Source organism: Tamandua tetradactyla, chromosome 25 (genome assembly GCF_023851605.1).
Source record: "Tamandua tetradactyla isolate mTamTet1 chromosome 25, mTamTet1.pri, whole genome shotgun sequence".
Lineage (NCBI taxonomy): Eukaryota > Metazoa > Chordata > Mammalia > Pilosa > Myrmecophagidae > Tamandua > Tamandua tetradactyla.
The window spans coordinates 23,652,230-23,670,564 of record NC_135351.1 but is presented as its reverse complement, the minus strand read 5'-3'; the positions used below and the strand labels follow the sequence as shown (position 1 = coordinate 23,670,564).

General features: G+C 35.8%; 2 protein-coding genes across 8 annotated transcripts in view; one reads left to right on the top strand and one right to left on the bottom strand.

The window, feature by feature from the left end:
• The window catches only part of CDKAL1 (CDKAL1 threonylcarbamoyladenosine tRNA methylthiotransferase), a 689,286-nt gene that overhangs the window by 644,681 nt on the left and 26,270 nt on the right, over window positions 1–18,335 (bottom strand). The gene's annotated exons all lie outside the window — the stretch shown is intronic.
• Window positions 4,886–5,615, top strand: LOC143669059 (ADP-ribosylation factor-like protein 1). The gene has a single exon (XM_077143636.1). It carries the CDS (start codon window positions 4,916–4,918, stop codon window positions 5,459–5,461), a length of 546 nt encoding a protein of 181 aa, XP_076999751.1. The 5' UTR covers window positions 4,886–4,915; the 3' UTR covers window positions 5,462–5,615.

The window sequence follows — 18,335 nt, the reverse complement described above, 5'->3', positions numbered from 1 at the left end:
AGAACCCCATGTGGTAATATACTTTCAATTACCTAAGAAAATGGTTAAACACAAATTTTGAGACCCTCACTGCAATAAATCTGGTAAGTCTCTTACCCCCAGGGTCTACCACCAACTAGCTGAAAATCATCAATCCACTATATGTTACGTTGGAATAAGCATATTGTTGATTACTCGATTCGTTTTGTTAAGGCATAGAACATTCAGTACAATTACTAATGTCACAGATTTCACATTGTAAATACTGTTCCTCAATATTTACCCAAAAAACTAAAAAGACTAAGCAATTTCAAGGTCTATTTTATGAACTATTCAAGTCATAAAAATAAGTTCCAATCACTACATCTGTTTTAACAGTCCTAACTCTCCCAACACTCCATCACCAGGCTCAAGGAAGACTGAAGAGGTTGTTCCATACAGGGAAGACGGTTGTGATTAAAAGCATGGGCTCTGAAATCAGACTGCCAGGGCTAGAATTTCAGTCCCGCTCTTACTATGTGACTTTGGTCCAAACCTTTTAACTTCTCAGGGCCTCAGTGGACCCTTGGAAAATAAGGATAAAAAAAAAATTTAAATTCACACCTTGCAGAGTTGTGTTTATATCTGTTAAACAGAACACTGCCACGCATATAGTAAGCATTATATAAGTGCCAATAAAACAAAACAAAATCTACATGCAAAAACTCAAAAGCTGGTGAGCCCTCAATCTCGGGGTTTATTTACATGAAACTAATCCCTGCAAAGGACAGGCTAAGTCTACTTAAAATGAGGCCTAAGAGTCACCCCCGAGAACCTCTTTTGTTACTCAGGTATGGCCTCTCTCAGTCAACACAACAAGCAAACTCACTGCCCTCCCCGTCTACGTAGGACATGATTTCCAGGGGTATAAACCTTCCTGGCAATGTGGGACAGAAATTTTAGAATGAGCAGGGACTCAGCATCAAAGAAATGAGAAAACCTTCTAGTACGAAAGGGGGAAGAGAGAAATGAGGCAACATAAAATGTCAATAGTTGAGAGATTTCAAACAGAGTGGAGAGGTTATCCTGGAGGTTATTCTTATGCATTATATAGATATCACCTTTTTTTAGTTAAGGTATGTTGGAGAGATGGAGGGAAATGCCTGAAAATGTAGAGCTGTGTTCCAGTAGCCATGTTTCTTGAAGATGATTGTATAATGATACAGCTTTCACAATGTGGCTGTGTGATTATGAAAACCTTGTGTCTAATACTCCTTTTATCTATGGTATGGACAGATGAGTAAAACATATGAATTAAAAATAAATAACTAATAGGGGAACAAATGTTAAAATTAATTTGGTGGATTGAAATGCAAGTGATCAATGAAAAGGAGTGATAAGGGGTATAGGAAAAAGTAGGGAAACAAAGGCTAAAATATATTGGGTAGATGGAAATACTAGCAATCAAGGAGAGGGAGGGGTAAGAGGTATGGTAAGTATGAGTGTTTTTCTTTTTTCTTTTTATTTCTTTTTCTGAGTTGATGTAAATGTTCTAAGAAATGATCATGGTGATGAATATACAACTATGTGATGATATTGTGAGTTAGTGATTATATACCAAGAATGGAATGATCATATGGTAAGAATGTTTTTGTTTGTATGTTGTTATGCTCAAAATAAATAAATAAATTTAAAAAAATCTCAAAACTAGGCAGGCATTATTCTAAAGAGCTCTACATTATTATAAGCATCTATGAAAGGCTTACACAACAACCTCTCATATCTACAAAGGCTATTTCTTAACGTTCAGCGGAAGGGGAATCTAAACCGAGCTACTCCACTGCTTTCTTCCCTCCCCACTGCCTGTTTTCTATTGTTCTTTTACACTTTTCCTATTGTTCATGATTTAAGCTCATCAAAACTGTCATAAACATGCTCAGTTCAGGAAAATAACCAGAATTTTACAACACAAAATATAGTTTCTATAGGCAAAAGTATGGTCTTTGATCAAATGCCAAGACTTTCTCCAAGCATGTCTGCCATAGAGAGCTCAAGTTAAAAGATAATCACAGGAAGATGGCGGCTTAGTAAGACGCGCGGGTCTTAGTTCCTCCTCCAGAAAAGCAACTAAAGAAACAGAAACAATACGAAACAGCTCCCGGAGTCACGACAGAGACCAAAAAGACAGCGTACCCCATTCTGGAACAGCTGAACAGGCAAGGAGAATCTGCTGCGGTGAGATATCCAAGGGGCGCGCGTTTTCCCGGCCGGGGCGGCTGGCGACTGGGGTCCCCTGCACGCACGTGGCTCCCCGGTCTGACTGGGAACGTTGGATAGCGGGGCCCTCCCGTCACGCTTGGCGTTTCGGGCCAGCTGGGCAATTAGGACCGGCACTCTCCCAAGCCGCGGCGGCCAGCGACCCCCACCTCCACGCGCGGTTTCCCGGGCCTACTGCCGTGCAGACAGACGAGCACCACGAGCGCCACCTACTGGGCAGGAAAAGAAAAACAGAGCCCAGAGATCTCACAGAAAAAGCTTTCAACCAGCTGGGTCCCACACCCAGGGAAATCTGATCAAATGCCCAGACACCAGCAGAAAATAATGGATGACGCTCCGAAAATCGAAGATATGGCCCAGTCAAAGGAACAAACCAATAGTTCAAATGAGATACAGGAGCTGAGACAACTAATGCTGAATATACGAACAGAAATGGAAAAACTCTTCAAAAACCAAATCAATAAATTGAGGGAGGACATGAAGAAGACATGGGCTGAACAAAAAGAAGAAATAGAAAATCTGAAAAAACAAATCACAGAACTTATGGGAGTGAAGGACAAAGAAGAAAAAATGGAAAAAACAATGGATACCTACAATGGTAGATCTAAAGAGACAGAAGCTACAATTAGTGAACTGGAGGATGGAACATTTGAATTCCAAAAAGAAACAGAAACTATAGGGAAAAGAATGGAAAAACTTGAGCAGGGGATCAGGGAACTGAATGACAATATGAAGCGCACAAATATACGTGTTGTGGGTGTCCCAGAAGGAGAAGAGAAGGGAAAAGGAGGAGAAAAACTAATGGAAGAAATTATCACTGAAAATTTCCCAACTCTTATGAAAGACCTAAATTTGCAGATCCAAGAAGTGCAGCGCACCCCAAAGAGAATAGACCCAAATAGGTGTTCTCCAAGACACTTACTAGTTAGAATGTCAGAGGTCAAAGAGAAAGAGAGGATCTTGAAAGCAGCAAGAGAAAAACAATCTGTCACATACAAGGGAAACCCAATAAGACTATGTGTAGATTTCTCAGCAGAAACCATGGAAGCTAGAAGACAGTGGGATGATATATTTAAATTACTAAAAGAGAAAAACTGCCAACCAAGACTCCTATATCCAGCAAAATTGTCCTTCAAAAATGAAGGAGAAATTAAAACATTTATAGACAAAAAGTCACTGAGAGGATTTGTGACCAAGAGACCAGCTCTGCAAGAAATACTAAAGGGAGCACTAGAGTCAGATACGAAAAGACAGAAGAGAGAGGTATGGAGTAAAGTGTAGAAAGAAGGAAAATCAGATATGATATATATAATACAAAAGCCAAAATGGTAGAGGAAAATATTATCCAAACAGTAATAACACCAGAAGTTAATGGACTGAATTTCCCAATCAAAAGACATAGAATGGCAGAATGGATTACGACCCAGCAATACCACTGCTAGGTATCTACTCAAAGGACTTAAGGGCAAAGACACAGACGGACATTTGCACACCAGTGTTTATAGCAGCATTATCTACAATTGCAAAGAGATGGAAACAGCCAAAATGTTCATCAACAGACGAGTGGCTAAACAAACTGTGGCGTATACCTACGATGGAATATTATGCAGCTTTAAGACAGACTAAACTTATGAAGCATGTAATAACATGGATGGACCTAGAGAACATTATGCTGAGTGAGTCTAGCCCAAAACTAAAGGACAAATACTGTAAGGTCCCACTGATGTGAACCGACATTCGAGAATCAGCTTGGAATATATCATTGGTAACAGAGACCAGCAGGAGTTAGAAACAGGGTAAGATAATGGGTAATTGGAGCTGAAGGGATACAGACTGTGCAACAGGACTAGATACAAAAACTCAAAAATGGACAGCACAATAATACCTAAGTGTAATGTAACTAGGTTGGAACACTGAATGAAGCTGCACCTGAAATATGGTTTTTTGTTTGTTTGTTTGTGTGTTTGTATCTTTTGTTTTTGTTTTTTTTCTTTTTCCTTTATATATATATATATATTATTAGTATTATTATTTTAATTCTCTTCTCTATATTAACATTCTATATCTTTTTCTGCTGTTTTGCTAGTTCTTTTCCTAAATCGATGCAAATGTACTAAGAAATGATGATCTACATCTATGTGATGATACTAAGAATTACTGAGTGCATTTGTAGAATGGAATGATTTCTAAAAAAAAAAAAAGAAAACTATTGCTTTTTATTTCTTTGCTTTGTATATATGTTATACTATACAATAAAAAAAGTTAAAAAAAAAAAAAAAAGATAATCACAGAACACAAATAAGATTAATACACATAGAGCACTTAGCTCAGGGGCTGGCACTCTCTATAAATGTAAGTTAGGTTTAATTCTACTAACCCTCCTAAAAAGCAAAAGCCAATCTCTCAGTTTTAAGGTAAACATAAATCTGTATATGATTAGTGTACACATTTTTGTCATCAAACACAGTGCAATTAAAACGTGCAACAGCGGACGTCCCCGCCTCCGCCGCCGGGAGGCCGACGTGGAAGCTGTGAGGGGACTGAGCTCCGGGGGAAACCGCCTGGCAGCCGGCGCGGGAGGCACGAGAGCTGCGGTGGCGGCGCGGAGGCCCGCACAGGCGTCGCTGCCGAGGCCGGGACCCACCTCTGCGGATCGGCGAGGGCGGACCGGCGCTGCGCGATGGGTGGCTTTTTCTCAAGTATTTTTTCCAGTCTGTTTGGAACCCGGGAAATGAGAATGTTAATTTTGGGATTAGATGGAGCAGGAAAAACCACTATTTTGTACAGGTTACAGGTTGGAGAAGTTGTTACTACTATTCCTACTATCGGATTTAATGTTGAGACAGTAACATATAAAAACCTTAAATTCCAAGTCTGGGATTTAGGAGGACAGACAAGTATCAGACCATACTGGAGATGTTATTATTCAAACACAGATGCAGTCATTTATGTTGTGGACAGCTGTGACCGAGACCGAATTGGCATTTCCAAATCAGAGTTAGTTGCCATGTTGGAGGAAGAAGAGCTGAGAAAAGCAATTTTAGTGGTGTTTGCAAATAAGCAAGATATGGAACAGGCCATGACTTCCTCAGAGATGGCAAACTCACTGGGGTTACCTGCCTTGAAGGACCGGAAATGGCAAATATTTAAAACTTCAGCAACCAAAGGCACTGGCCTTGATGAGGCAATGGAATGGTTAGTTGAAACATTAAAGAGCAGACAGTAATCCACCTGCTTCTCTGCTCCTCTGAAATGAAGGTTATGTCACATATCCCTTTGGAAACAGTCCCATGTGCTTCGCACTACTAAATGTTAAAACTACATGATTGTTGGCATATGCTGGACTGACTGCAACATTTGTAATAAATATAAAAAATGAGTATTTGGTTGGAGGGGTAACTCATCTTGTTGAACCAACTGAACACCTGTTCTGTATAATATAAAAGATCCCATCCTTGCTTTCGTATGTTAAGGTGTATGTTCTATTTGTATGGAATTCTTATTCAAATGCAGTTCTATTGAAGAATGCACTCTTTTTTTGGGGGGGGGAAGCCCTCTTATTTTTGAATTAGTAGTTGCAGCTTGTTTGTATAAACACTAATAAATATCTTAACTCAGAAAAATAAAAAACGTGCAACAGCATGGATGAATCTTAAAAACATCCATGAAAGAAGCCAGACACAGAAGGATATATACCATATAGGTCTCTATATATGACTCCAAAGAACAGAAAGAATTCATCTATGGGGACACAGTCACACATTGGTTGCAGCAGAGGGAAAGGGACATTAGATTGGAAAGAGGTATGACAAGACCTTCTCAGGTGATGGAAATATCCTCTATCTTGTCTAGGGTGGTATTGTATGTATAAAATGGGAAAATTTACTGAGGTGAACACTTAAGAAGTATACATTCTACTGGATATAAACTATACCTCAATTTTTAAAAAAAGTAAATGTATCAGTATCTATATTTTTTGTAATTTAGAATAGGAAAGTTATATATAAGTGATTTAGAGGAGAGACAGAATAACTGAGAAATATGGGGTCAAAGACATGAATTATCATCCAGCGAGGACAAATATATGTATTTGTTCTTTTTATTATAGCTACACCTAAGAAAAAAACCTCTTCACCATCCACCTCTTTATCTCCATCTCCTGCTGTTTCTCTTAGTTCTGATCACTGGCTCATCCTTCCCCTCAGCGCCTCTAGTCTAGTCTTTGCTCACCCCAGGACACTAACAGAGTTAACAAAAAGAAAGACTATGAAAACCCCATCAAAACAGCAATGTTTTTATTCAATAGACCAGCAGCTGTGTGAGCAGAGACTTGTAAATGCATCTGTTCTACAAGATTTTATGTTTAATTCAATTTGTTAAAATCAGATCAGCAAAGCCCTATAACTATGGGCTACACAAGGAAATGGTTTTGCTACAGCAGACTCCTACATGAAAATGGAGTTTGTTAGAAAAGGATTCTATCTATTCACTCATTCATGCAACAAGTACTTACTGAGCAACTATTCCATTCCACGGTGCTGGGAATACAAAGATGAAGTCCAGCTTGGCAGAGGTGGCAGACATCTGAACAGATGGTTCTAATACATTGGTAGGTTCAATAGTATATACATAGGCCTGGGGTAGGACTACAAAAGCACAGAGGAAAAGATTTCTTTGAAGGCTGAAGCTTCCTGAATTAAACAGGCAGAAAGGGAAAATGAAAAGTGTACTCCCAAGTTTCCCCTCATTCCCATATGGAGGGGACTTAAACTGCATCAGCAATGATTCTAAAGCTGGGTAGGGGATATACAGCTGCTACTTTTAACCCTTGTCTCTGCCACATTTTTTATAATAAAGCTTTAATGCATTCTACCAAATAGTGCCTGTAGACTCTGAAAGCCTTCATCACCAGCAGCTCCTTCTCCCACACCAGAAAGCCAGGGTTAGCACACCACACAGGAGAAGGCAATGGGGAACAGAGGACAGGCTTAGGAGTCCCTAGGGGAGGGCTGTATATGACAGCTAGATAAGGCACAGAGGGGTGGTCCATCAAATTATCAAAATATACTAGAAAATAAACAGAGTAAAACAGGTACTCCATACACACACAGCAGAAAAAAAAATTAGAATATATATCTTTGCCATAGGAAAAAAGTTTATTGCAACTAACTCAATTCATTCTGATCATTATTTTTTCCATAAATGTTTACTGAACACTTGCTTTATGCCACACCACTACAAAATGAGAAAGGAAAACATCCTGCCTCCAAAGGGCCTGTAGTCAAGTGGGAGGAGTCGGGACAGTGGGAGGAGGTGGGTACCTGAGAGGCTCGTGGGATACCCAAAGGCAGAGCCCTGGGGAACCAGGAACAGGGGGCAGCAGTGAATGTGAGGCCTTGCAACATCTGCCCTCATCACAGGTCACACCAACACATGCTTTACCCAAAAACAGAGTACTATGTTATAATTAATAAAGTTATGTGCCTTCATATTAATTGTTTATTGGCCGATTTACCATTTATGGATTTTAACAATTGATTTACCATAAAATTAAAGCTAGGTTAATTTTAACATATTTCATAGTAGCTGATATCAAAGGGTATAAATTTTCACAAATGATGAAATGCCAGATTGTTCTCCTAGTCCATAAACAAGTAATCACATCTCTCTGGCACCAACTTTTAATGGAAATTAAAAAACACTGATAAAATTCTGGAACACATTTAAAAGTTCAAGGTGCCATTACCGTGCTGAAATGATACTAGCTTAAATCAAAATGAATGATGGGAATATACCAGAGAGGCTTTAAGCAAAGGTAGATCTCTCCTGACTAGAGTAGAACTGCTAAATTTGTTTACATGTATAACACAACACAGCTACTTACTATTCTTTTACTATTCTCAGACACTAAACAATGAATCTACAAGTAAGTTGTTTAGAATCTTCACTTTTCCATCTTAAAAAAACTACTCAGTACAACACTATACATATGTCTATAGCTAAGTGAACTTGAGGTTGTTTTGAGATTTTTTTATTTGAATTATCCTAAGTCTTTATTATAAATAATTATAGACGATCATTTATAAATGACTCCCTCACAAAGTAATACACAGTAGGCATTTATGTTTATTGGTATTTCAAACTGCACGTGTTTCATAATGTCAAGAACAGTCAAAATACAATTAAAACAAAATTTCTGAAATAGACTTGGGCAGGCCAGAAGAGCACAGGGCACATCACAGTTCAATCTCCTTAACATTTAAATTTTTCTGTGTTGAGAATGTAATACCTTTATTGTGTCATATCACATTAAATTCCGACTGCAAAGGCATTTACGTAGCTGTTTTTTAGTAAGGAAACTCAGTCAGAATCTAGAATACAGGTTACCAGGGGATGGGGTGGGGGTAGGGAACCGGGAATTAATGCTTAAATTGTAGAGTTTCTATTTGGGATGAGAGAAAAATTTTGATAGATGGTAGCACAACATTGTGAACATAATAACACTGAATTATATATTGGTAGTTAAAATTGGAAGTGTTAGGTTGTATATATGCTATTAGAATAAAAGAAGAAGTAATGAGAATTTTTTTAAATAGAGATTAATGTTTTTTTAATAGACTTTTCTCTCATTCTTCCAATCCTACAGTTGTTTGGAATAGGAACAACAACTTATACATTTCCTTCTTTTCGCATTTGAGAGCTGAAAGCTAAGGGGCAAGATTGGTGATAATTTGATAGGGTTTGTTGCCATGGAAATGACTGACTTGTTCCTTGTGCAGCACTATGACCTCAATGCAAATAAAAAAGGAAAAGGATGATTTCTGGGGATTCAGCTGAGAGGAAAATTAATGGCTAGGAAAAAAAAAATGATCCAAAAAAGTAAGCAGATAATGTGAAAATACTGCAATGTCAAGTGCTATTTTGAAATATTTTCAACAACTTCCAAAAGTCTTGCCCTACAAAACAGGAACACTATAATCAAAAAGGAAAGATATAATAGTAATGTGAAGATAAACTATACAAATAATTTGGAGCTGTGGTTTCCAAGTAAATGTGTTACAGTCTCAATCCTGACAGTCTATGAGCAAAATCCTATGACTTTAGGTGGCTGTATTATAAAATTAAACCCACATCATACTTTCCCTTCCTAAAAGCAGCCTGTTTTTTTCTTTTTCTTTTTTTTCTTTTTTGTGGTGGCCCTGTTTATACAGCTTATCCCTTATCGCACTGACAAGACTGGGAACCACAGCAGATGGTCCCCCCAGACATAATTCTAACAGGTTTTTTGTGCAAACAAAAGATAAAGAAGGCTACAGCAATGATTTACTGATATCTTAAGTTGAAAACTGACAAAACACAAACTGTTTTCTTACTGTTTGAACTGTTTATCCCTTAAACTACTAAGAAAGATTGGTATGGCCAAAATAAAAAATGATTTGAAAACTACATAACCAAATACCAAGTTTTAACAACCACTAAGGTCTATCTATCTGTTACCAGAACATCTTAAATCACATTAAAAAAAAAAAAGCAAAAAGCTATCCACCACTTCCTTGCACTAGCAAAAGGGGAAAATATTTATAAATTTTTTGTCTTATAAATCCTATTTAGTTGCTGTGTTACAAAATAAACTACTCATCAGGATTTTTTTTTTTAAGCAAGGAAAATGCATTTGAATTGGAAACCCCAAAACATTTTCCCCAGAAGAAGTCATTAAAAAATGAATCAACTGAACCAAGTCTGTAATCTCGGTTGTAGGATTAAAAAGTCTTCTCTATTTCAAAATGATCTACCAAATGAACGTAACACAAAACCCAATGATAAATGTTCCCAAGCTTACTTACCCTTCAAGATTAAATAGTATTTATTCACCATAAAACAAAAGCTCCCTCATGACAGTCTAATTGCTGAGAGCACTGTTTTTATAGCATACCTGAAAACTCAGTGAAAGCCCCAAACAATAATATATAATGAAATTGACAAGCATCTGAAATAAACTACCCAGACATCAAGCAAAAATACACCACACAGACCCAGAGGGCTCTTTTAATGTAGGTCATGATTGTCAGACTAGAGCAAAAACATGGTGACTCTTGATAAAAATTAACCTTGATTACATGTAATCATGAACATATTTTTGCTCTCAGCAATCAGTTCTCTGAAGTAAGTCTGTGAGGTTGCAAGAAATGGTTATCAGTCTGCTGTGAACTAATTTTCCCCAAGAAAATGTCTATCCCATCCTGTTTCCATCAATGGAGGAACAGGAGCAGCTTCCATCAAAATAGCCCAAGAGCTCCAGGGACTCCATAGTACCTGAGCTAGGATTACACCTTACCTTCTAAGAGGTTCTCTAATTCAACAAACACAACCTAGCAATACCTAGGAAGACACACATTCCAGCTAAACTTCTTAATCTTTCCAGAGGTACAGGGTGGCTCTGTTACTTGTGGAGAAATAATAAAAAGTAGGCAAATTAAAATAAAATCAGGATTAATCGGTCCAACCATATAATCTCTGACACAGTCTTTTGGTAGAATTCACACTATCTCTGACTGCTTATTTTCCAGTTAACCCAAGGCAATACAACCTTTTATGAGACCTGATAGCAAAAACTCTCCATGCAGAACAAAGATAAATTTGTTTATATGATATAGACCATTTATCCATAGCTAGTTAATTCAGGTAGTGATAACCTAATACTAATCAAGCCAGCATTGCAAATTTGAACCAGTACGAGTCATCTAGTTACACTGCCTTCCAGTTACAAAGCAGGTGTTTAATTCTGCCAGCCAGCCATCACACATTAGAACCGTAAACAAGACCAAGTGAGAGACTATGCTTCAATCAGTGCAAATCCATTACTACCGCAAGAGCAGGGGGTCAAAAAGTTCATTTGCGTAGGATATACATCATTCAATGGAGACAAAAGGTGTTCTTTGCACGATGCTTCCAAATTGAATCTAAACCTTCCAGAGCATGGGTAAAGCATATATTTTCTGATGTTAGGGATATCTAAGATTAAAAAAAAAAATCAATGTATTAAGCATAATCTCACAGCTATTTGATGTTTTATATCCTAAACCAAAAATTTTATTTCTAAACAGAAAATAAATACTGTCTAACATGGAAGAAACCTAATTTTGATTTTACAGCAAAAGTATGGCATTCATTATAACTCTGAGAAAAAATAAAGTACCACGCTGATGTAAAAGATATTTAAAATAAATGCAGCACATTTTTCTTTAAACACATATTAGGTTCACTTCCATCTGCCATCTTTCTGGATCATGAAAAACTCCCTAGCTGAAATATGTTTGCTAATAAATGTAACTTGAGGTTTTCCTTTGAAATTAAACTGCAAAAGTGTTATGAAAACTGTCTTGTTTGCATACGGCTCCAATCACATAGTATTCTCATTATGGTCACTGTACACATATTCTTATTACATAAATAATAAACACTGACAAGCAAGGTAAAATAACACTGAAATCCACAATGGAAACTTTCAATCAGAAAAAGCAGATCTAACATACTTTTCTAAGAAGCACAGGCAGGAAATGTGTAACAATGAATTACGCAACATGGTCCTTAAAATCCTGAACTTACTAAATGTCATCATATTAGAAGGAGACTCTGGCTACAGGCTAATTTAATACTTAAATGTTAATATAATTTCCCCATTACTACATCTGCCCTGAATGTTTTTTTTTTAACCAACAAAAGCAAGTTTATAAAATGGTATGTAAGAAAGAAATGAAAAATCCTCTCAGCCATATCCTAGTTAAAAAGATAGTCACAAAAATATACTATTTCCAGGTCTAGGTTTTTTAAAACCACCATTTTAGTTTCAAAAAAACTATGATCATGTGAACAGAAATTAAGGAAATACTTTAATAAAGAATCTAAAAATAGTATCATTGAAATTACACTACCATCTTGCCAGGCACACAAGTATATAAAAGCAGTATTATTTTATTTAAAATAAGTAAAGACTAAATCTTAAAATAATTCATTTCTTTAGCCACTGCAAAACAAGTGAGTCACAAATAGAGCCCTGCGAAATCTTGTTAAAAATACTGCAATATGGACCCATACATCTGATAAATAAAGTATAAGAAAGCACTCAGGATTTCTATGTAAACTGCTTCTGAAGGATTATTATGGAATGAACACACCAGCTGAACTTAAAGTGTCCAGGTTTTAAACATTAATTTACTTTGACTATGTGCATGTCAAAATGAAAGATTGCTGTCTGGATCCAGACATGCCATATTAATATTGAACACAGGCATTCACTTCAGGTCAGTAGTCACTCCAAGCCTACTTCAGCAGGTGGTAAAAGTAATGCACTCATTAAAATGTGTATGTTACAAGGTTATCTCCCCCAAACAGCTCTCAAATAGAGGATGTCTTGAAACTTAAGCATTAAATATGCTAGAACCAACCTGTAATTGTCACAAGTCTAGAGAAAATTGAACCCACTCTCGCTACCTAATAACCAATAAATTTAGCTGCTTTCATTCGTATCTTGGGAGAAGTCAGAGATTTAAATTGTATGAAGCCAACCTGGTTGCCTCCAAGATTTAAAAGCTTTTGAACCAGCCTACACAGACTAGACTATCATTTTAGATCTACAAGCCAAATACAAGATTGTTTTTCATTTAGGATGCCTTGTTGTATTTCTTTAGTGAAATTTTACTCCTTTCATTTTTATTAACATGAATCAATTATTTTCCCCTTTTGTGAAATAATACATTTCAATTCTCCACACTGAAGGTATAAGCATAAGATATTAAGGCCGATTCACACCAGAGAGTTTTTTTTAATAATCATATATTGACCTTCTGCACATAAAATAGCATGCATAATCACCCCTCCAAAAGATCAAATTTTTTTAAAAAAATTACTTTTCCATTTGTACCTGGCACATGTAAATTTAAGATTATTCTCTAATCCAGTCTTTCAGTCCTCTCTCTCCCAAGTCACCCGCTTAATTTACCACCAATACATAGTCACTTATTGATTTTATTAACCTTTTAAACATACATAAACTATATTCTTTACAGGGTTTTTTCTTCCCAAAAATACATTGATCACTTTGTACATAAAAGGAGATAGGGTCATGAAATGCGCCATTAATCATTTCACATCGCTTCAATTCCTCATTATCCACCTAATTACTAGATAAGGGAAGCACAGGAAGAAGTATAGGTCAACAGAGTTAGAGAAAACAGAAATCTTCCTACAAGGATGAGGCTATATCTGTCTTGCTCACAGCCGAAAACACAGCACAAGAGATACACGATGAATATCTAATGAATAAATTAATTTTTAAAAACCACATAACACTGGAGTTCAGCACATTCATTTTACACATGAGTAAACTGAGGCTCAGAAAAATTAAATGGCTTGGCTAAAATCACAAGGTCAGTTGATCAGTCCTGTACAGAGACTAATTCAATGGATGCTACTTTAATGTCAACTTTTTCTCTTCCTTTTCCCCAACTATAGCACTCACTCTTCAAGCTCAACACATCTCTCTCTCTACAGATTTACACAGACTTCCCATTTCAGAAGTATAGGTGTAAAGTAGTCCCTCTCTACTTATCAGAAAAGACTGTCACAGCAAGAGACTATATAATTGAAGAATTATAAGATCTAATGGGGAAAAAAAGGTTAGGGAGAACAAAAGCAAAAAGAAAAGAACCTATGGAAGTTCCTACAAATATTTTTTAATTTGCTATAATAAAGACATCACACTAATTGAAAGGATTGAATTTTACCTTATTAGTTAATAATGATGGATACTGTACTTTTATTAAGATTCTCTAAATATCCTTTGTTTTCTAGAACATTCAGGTTTTCTCTCTTACAGTGTCACTGAAATGTTAGTTTCTTTACCATACAGCAAATAAAATGCATTCTAAGCTTTTACTATATCCAAACATTTACAATTCAATTCCATTCCTATTTTGCATATTTGCGGGGGGGGGGGGCAATGCATGAGCTGGGAATTGAACCCAGGTTTCCTGCATGGCAGGGGAGAATTCTACCAATAAACTACCCTCACACCCCTCTCCTTTCCTACTTTGTGACAGATTCCCACTTTTTGGGTCCCACAGGTTCCAGGGACTGTCTAGCACAAATATCAGCTTCCTCCAAGCTTTCAGATATAAGATAATAATATCTTATATTATAAGATATATAATAATATATATCTTATATATCTTATATATAAGATAATATATATCTTATATCTTAATAATAATAAGAGTACTAGAGTCATAAGTCTATTTACCAGAGCTGAAAAATTAAAACCCCTACATTTGAACGATAGCCCTTTTTCCTCTCTTTTTATTCCCAACCCTCAATTGCCTCTTTTCTAAATTATCTTAAAAAGGAATTGCAGATATACCTAAGGAAAAAAATTCTGGTTATTCTGAAAAAGTGTGTACACTAAATCTAAATACAATCCACTGGATTTTATAAAAAGGGAAATCACACACACAAAAAAAACATAAAAAAAAAAAAAAAAAGGGAAATCACCGGGTGGAGAAGTCCTTCAGATTTATCAGTTGGTTTTATATTCTGATAAAGGATTTTTCCATACGCCAGAACACCTTTAGGATTAAAACAGCATAAAACCAGAATTAAGTATTCTAGCAGCTGGCAACGCATGTGGATTAGTATGATGCACTTAGACTTATCAACAGGCCCAAGAAGCCATAGTACTAATAAAATCTAACTAACTCCAAAATGCCCCTGACCAAAGTAAAAGCATTTTTTTGGCAGGTAGCAGGAGGAATGATGAATCAGAAAGAAATATTCAACACTAGCCAGATTCAGATGCCTCAAGGAATCACCAGTAGAAACAAGTAAATTAAAAGAACCAATGGAGGAAACTAACAAAGAACAATGTGGCCATTTTATTCAGTCACTTTAAGCATGAAATCTATACTTAGAGTACCCATGAATCACATTTTTAAAGTACCAATAAGTCCATTTACTATTGTCAGACCCATAAAAAGGGCCTCAAAAAATTTCTAAATGAACTACTTGAACTAGAAAAAGTTAAATTTAATTATTTCAGGATAACAAAACATTCAAGGTTTTATAAGTAATAGTAAAAAAGGTAACCAAAAAAAAAAAAGGTACAAATAAGAAACGACCTCTGTACTCTCTATAAGAGCTAACCCGTTTTACTTGTATCTCATGAATGACATAAATATTGCTATAAATTCAATCAACAAACACCGGGTCCTTATTATAGGCCAAATACGTTGGTAGACACTGAATACAACAAAAAAAGGGCTGTCTCTGTCCCCAAATTTAGTCTAATAAGAGGAGGAAACATGTAAATGGGTAACTGAAATAGACTCTAGTAAGTGCTACAAAAAGAGATAAACTAGGTCACAGCCGTGTGTTAAGGAAAAACCTGATTTGGGCAGAGTAAGGAAAGAAGTTAGAAATGCTGACGAAGGATTTCATACCTAAAATTTCTTAGCATAGTGTGTTGCCTCTTCCAAAATGGGCCAACATACATGAAAAGACAAAACCCCTCCCTCTCATTTATGGAACTGTCAAAATGGATAATTTTATAGATGAAAATTTAAAACCTTAGAAAAGATCAATAATAAAGCTACAGATAAGTAATACCATCTTTGGGGCAAGACCCCAAATCTTCCAACTCTTAATCCCTTATTCCTTCTATGAAATCACTTCATTCTGCCTCACTGGCTCCCAAAAGAAGTCTTCTATTATATGTAACTTAGACACCCTATTTTGCTTCATTTCCTAATTAACCCTGGCCATTAGAAAAAAAGATGTGTGAGAAAAATATTAAAAACTAAGACATCAGGGTGGGCCATGGTGCCTCAGCAGGCAGAGTTCTCACCTGCCATGCTGGAGACTGGGGTTCGCTTCCCGGCGCCTGCCCATGCCCAAAGACGAACAAACAACAAAAAAATACTAAGACATTAAAATAGATTAAACACTAGGGTATGGACAAATGAATAAAAAAATATGGATAAAAAATAACGGGAACAAAGGTTAAAATAAGTTGGGTAGATGGAAATACCAGTGATCAGTGAGAGGGAAGGGCGAGGGGTATGGTATGTATGAGTTTTATTCTTATTTCTTTTTCTGGAGTGATGCAAATGTTCAAAAAAATGATCAGGGTGATGAATACACAACTATATGATGATATTGTAAGCTACTGATTATATACGATGTATGGAATGTTGGTATATTAAAAATATTTGTTTGTAGGTTGTTTTATTAATAAAAATATTTTTTAGAAAATAGATTAAACATACATTTAAATTTAATTACCAGTTCCTTCACAGACTCAAATTTAAAACATTTGCATATATGAATTTTCTCTATAAATAATTAATAGCTATTTTTATATTTATCAACTACATATTAACCTTCACAACAACCTTATACTCCACTGTAGAGAGGAGGAATAAGGGGCTCAGCAGTTTGAGAAATACTTATCCACTATACTAGAATATGTAAAATGTTAAATATCACCCCAAGTTTTTCAAACATTTGAACTGATCCGTATCTTTCAGACCAAGGTGAGACCCAAAACTGGGGAGATGATAATTTCAAGACAAAGCCAAAAGGCCATTACACTTTCAGATAAAGAGCCAAATATAAGAAGGAAAAAAAATCCCACCAAGCATATTTTCTATAGAAAGGATAAAAACAATGAGAAGTTTCTGTGGATGAGAAAGGATAATTAAAGGAATTCATTATAACAGTGGTATAAAATCATTTTCCTTGTATAAAATTTTTATTTTAGTAAATTTTTAAAAAATATTTGCATTCTTCCATGTTTTGAACACTGATTTTCCCTACCCTATTTTTACCATAAGATAATGAATTTCCTAACCACACAAAGTATTTTTCTACCATGGAGATTTCTAGAAGCCTAACTCTCAAAGTCTGGGGACTAGAATATAAGGTGTAATAGGGTGGTTTACATCTCAAAAACTGCCTATGACATTTTTCATTCTTGTAATATTTTCTTATTGACATGAAAAAAAGATGTTAACAAGCAATTGCTGGTTTCTTTCAATTAATAAAACCAACGAATGACCCAACTCTCTTTCCTAATTAAAGCTGACAGTTCAGCAGGCAGTTCTCCCCTGCCATGCCAGAGACTTGGGTTCGATTCCCGGTGTCTGTCCATTAAAAAAAAAAAAAAAGCTGACAGTACTTGGAATACTACTTTCAATGAATGTCCAGACATAACAGTCCTGTTAAACTTATGTCTATTTTATAATTTCCTCCATTACTAATACATGCTTAAAGAAATTGATTCTGTAATATATTTTTCTCGTTCTTTTCCAGTCCTTGATACCAACTGGTAAGTGGTACTACTGTCTAACAGACATATTCAACCAACAAAGATGACTGAACTTAAAAAGCTACAACATATTAACATACCTAGGCTACATAGAAGGGTCATGAAGGAAGATCATCAGCATAAATTAGCACACTATTACAAGCCTTCTAAAGGGGCCAGACAAAATCTGCATGATAGATTTCTTTTTAATAATGAATATATAATGCCATTTGAATGGATTTTTTTTAATCACAAATATTATTTGGAGAAAAAATATTGCCAGTCTAATATCACATTTTGCTAATTCAGCTCCTAACCTGAGGAGAAATTTTGAAATTATGGAAATTCTGAATAACAGGGACAAGGGGAAACTCATTGAATGCAGTTTTGGACCACTGAGCTATCTTTCTTCACTTAATGTCCAGGAAAAAAAAGGCTTTAAAAAGAGTCATTCTGAGCTCATTTTTGCCTTTTCAAATTTCCTTACAAAAATCTGCAAACATGAAATCATTTAGGAAAATAAACCTTTATTTTTTATAAAACCCAAAGGATTTTACACCTAAAAAAAAGAAAAAGAGGTGAAATAGAGCAATAGAACAATCTTGTTATATAAAAGTTTTTTAATCTCTACAATAAGACTATCCTTAGAATATGGGCTCTTTAAAGTATTAAAGAGTCAATATATTCCTTATGTTACATACTATTCGTAGTTCATAGAACCATTGTCAAATACTGGAAGGAAATG